The 3,995-nt window shown below is 41.2% G+C and overlaps 1 protein-coding gene across 1 annotated transcript; it reads right to left on the minus strand.

Moving 5' to 3' along the window:
- Nucleotides 1–61: 61 nt before the first annotated feature.
- On the minus strand, nt 62–3,140 carry LOTGIDRAFT_146605 (hypothetical protein; the record flags this gene model as incomplete). Its single annotated transcript, XM_009068708.1, has 5 exons — nt 62–134; nt 715–878; nt 1,515–1,627; nt 2,655–2,755; nt 3,064–3,140. Coding segments are annotated over 5 exons (528 nt in total), but the record flags the coding sequence as incomplete, so codon positions are not given.
- Between the last annotated feature and the right edge of the window lie 855 nt (nt 3,141–3,995).

Here is a 3,995-nt window from a genome sequence, read left to right on the forward strand (position 1 = left end):
CCCTCACTGAGCTTGACCTTGTGAAGATGAAAAGTGTCTAATAATGTCAAGGTGTAAGAGCTTATTCTTGTTTTATCAGTTGTTGTTTCCACATATCAGCATAGTGTCCATCTTCACTCAACAATTCCTCGTGTCTAAAATTACAAAACAAAACCATAATCAACATACAATAATAAACTAAGGCTGCGATTACATGTCAATGCAAACTCCAACTTAAACGCAAACTCAAAGATAGTGGACCACAGCCATATACGCCCACCACGGCATGCAGATGGTAAATGTTCAAGATTTTGGGGCAAGGGCAATAACTCTGTTTCTAATGGTCGAAAATAGCTCAAACTTGATCTTCGTTTTATGAATATTTATACACATACCGAATTTCATTTGATTCCATCAAAAAATCTAGTTTTTTAGAGCTTTTACAAGCAAATGTTGACGGACCGACGCACGGACAGGGGTGCCGACAATATACGTCCACATAGACCAACCTTTAATTCTTATATTTATATTCAGATACTTTTATTAATACAATTTTCACTGTTTTATATGATCAGTTATTTGAATTTACCACAAATCTTAGATTACGTCATTGTTGTGTTTTGATGATGTCATAGTATCACGTGATAAACTACAGTTTATAGAAAAATAAACACCAGTTTGTGTAACTTGTTCATTGAAGGGAGTGATAGTAGAAATGGAAATAAATTAACTTACGTTCCCCGTTCAATAATTTCACCTTCGTTGACGACTAGAATTAAATCAGCATGTATAATCGTAGACAATCTATGTGCCACGATGATTGTAGATTTATTTTGACAGATTCTTGACAATGATGATTGGATATTTCGTTCTGTTTTGGTATCCAATGCTGACGTAGCCTAAAAAAGTGAAAAAATATGAAAAATCAAAATTTGACTGTTTTTTTTAAAGGTGACACCCCATTTAGAAAATATGCTTACTAAAATTTTGCTGTAGTTTTGCTTATTACTGTATTTGATTGTCGTCTGCTAGGCGATTAGGTGCCATGGGTTCGAATCCATGGGTTCGGTAAGAACAATTCTTATGCCTGTGCCAGTGCTTCTGGGAGTCAGTCCAGTGTCGGCGGAACCCCACCATCACATATTTACTTCTGATGGGCGATTAGGTGCCGTGGGTTTGAATCCTTCTCAAGGTAAGAACAATTCTTATGCCTGTGCCTGTGCTTCTAGGAGTCAGTCCAGTGTCGGCCGAACCCCACCATCACATATTTACTTCTGATGGGTGATTAGGTGCCGTGGGTTTGAATCCTCCTCAAGGTAAGAAAAATTCTTATGCCTGTGCCAGTGCTTTCGAGAGTAAGCCTAGTGTTGGCTCTCACCCTTTAATACCTAACCCTTATCCTCCTCAAGGTAAAAACAATTCTGATGCCTGTGCCAGTGCTTTAGCGAGTTGGTCCAGTGATGGCTTTCACCTCTTAATACCTACGCCTTTTTTTCTCATTCTAACTAAGAGGTAGTATACCTTTAAAAACATACCTCATCAAGCAATACTATGGACGGTGCCTTTAATATAGTTCTCGCTATCGCAGTTCTCTGTTTCTCTCCACCACTTAATTTTAAACCTCTTTCACCGACGACGGTATCATAACCTACAAAATATTCAAATTATTTCATATTTATATGAACGTTCAGGAAGTTTGGTCAAGGACCAGCTGGTAGAAAGGACCCCATATATCAAGAAGTTTGACCAAGGACCAGCTGGTAGAAAGGACCCCATATATCAAGAGGTTTGACCAAGGACCAGCTGGTAGAAAGGACCCCATATATCAAGAGGTTTGGCCAAGGACCAGCTGGTAGAAAGGACCCCATATATCAAGAGGTTTGACCAAGGACCAGCTGGTAGAAAGGACCCCATATATCAAGAGGTTTGACCAAGGACCAGCTGGTAGAAAGGACCCCATATATCAAGAGGTTTGGCCAAGGACCAGCTGGTAGAAAGGACCCCATATATCAAGAGGTTTGGCCAAGAACCAGCTGGTAGAAAGGACCCCATATATCAAGAGGTTTGACCAAGGACCAGCTGGTAGAAAGGACCCCATATATCAAGAGGTCTGGCCAAGGACCAGCTGGTAGAAAGGATCCCATATATCAAGAGGTTTGGCCAAGGACCAGCTGGTAAAAAGGACCCTATATATCAAGAGGTTTGACCAAGGACCAGCTGGTAGAACGACTAGACGCTTTTTCCATGTCAGCCCCTCTTACCTGTATCACTGACAAGGGGAAACTGGGTTGAAAAATCTGAAGGTATTATCTCGACCTATGCTAGGATTGAACCCTGGACCTTCAGGTTAGCGAACTAGTGTGTAACTCACTGACAGGGGAAACTGGGTTGAACAATCTGAAGGTATTATCTCAACCTATGCTGGGATTGAACCCTGGACCTTCAGGTTAGCAAGCAAGTATCTAACTCACTTACAGAGGGAAACCAGGTTGAAAAATCTGAAGGTATTATCTTGACCTATGCTGGGATTGAACCCTGGACCTTCAGGTTAGCGAGCAAGTGTCTAACTCACTGACAGGGGGAAACTAGGTTGAACAATCTGAAGGTATTATCTCAACCTAAGCTGGGATTAATCCCTGAAACTTTAACTCACTGAGCCACCGTGGCTCCTTTACCTTTAGGAAAAGCCAGAATTCGGTGATGGATATCTGCAGCAGTTGCGGCCTCATAAACTTCACCGTCCATAGCAGTTACTCGTCCGTAACGAATATTATATCTTAAAAAAATATAATAATAAGTTAACTTATATATAGTGGTAATGAAATGAAATGAATGGAGTTTTACGTCCTACTTTTCTGCACCATGTGGGCTAATGAAGACTGGCAACGCCACGCAGGGTGCAATGAGGGAAATTTCACCAGGACAGCGGCATTAGCCTGCTCTTTTTCAATTTCCAACTGTCGAGGGATCTTTAACATTTTGTGAGTTCTGCACTTTCAGAATTCAGAATTCTGATTCCATGAATGCAGACGTGCCAAATTGACCAATCGAGCGCCTCCTATGTTAGCGACCAGGTATACTTACCTAATATCATTGTTAAATAAAACAGTATCTTGTGGAACTACCCCAATAACACTTCTTAAAGACTCCTGAGTTACCTGAAACAATAGCAGGAACCATTTTCAAAACTTTATTCAAAGACATCCATTCTGAACGACTCAACGTTTTTTCCATGTCAGCCCCTCTTACCTACATCACTGACAGGGGGAAACCAGTTTGAAAAATCTGAAGCCTACTTTAGTTCGATTTTTCAGATAGCCTGTAGCACATAGGACCTCGGTTTATTGTCCCATGCGAACGACTAGAGACTTTTTCCATGTCAGCCCCTCTTACCTACATCACTGACAGGGGAAAACTGGGTTGAAAAATCTGAAGCCTACTCTATTTCAATTTTTCAGATAGTCTGTAGCACACAGGACCACGGTTTATTGTCTCATCTGAACGACTAGACACTTTTTCATGTCAGCCTCTCTTACCTACATCACTGACAGGGGGAAACTGGGTTGAAAAATCTGAAGCCTACTTTAGTTCGATTTTTAAGATAGTCTGTAGCACACAGGACCACGGTTTATTGTCTCATCTGAACGACTAGACACTTTTTCATGTCAGCCTCTCTTACCTACATCACTGACAGGGGGAAACTGGGTTGAAAAATCTGAAGCCTACTTTAGTTCGATTTTTAAGATAGCCTGTAGCACATAGGACCTCGGTTTATTGTCCCATGCGAACGACTAGAGACTTTTTCCATGTCAGCCCCTCTTACCTACATCACTGACAGGGGGAAACTGGGTTGAAAAATCTGAAGCCTACTCTATTTCAATTTTTCAGATAGTCTGTAGCACACAGGACCACGGTTTATTGTCCCATCTGAACGACTAGACACTTTTTCATGTCAGCCTCTCTTACCTACATCACTGACAGGGGAAAACTGGGTTGAAAAATCTGAAGGTATATCT

This window comes from Lottia gigantea, assembly GCF_000327385.1.
Source record: "Lottia gigantea unplaced genomic scaffold LOTGIsca_928, whole genome shotgun sequence".
In the NCBI taxonomy this organism is placed as follows: Eukaryota; Metazoa; Mollusca; class Gastropoda; family Lottiidae; genus Lottia; species Lottia gigantea.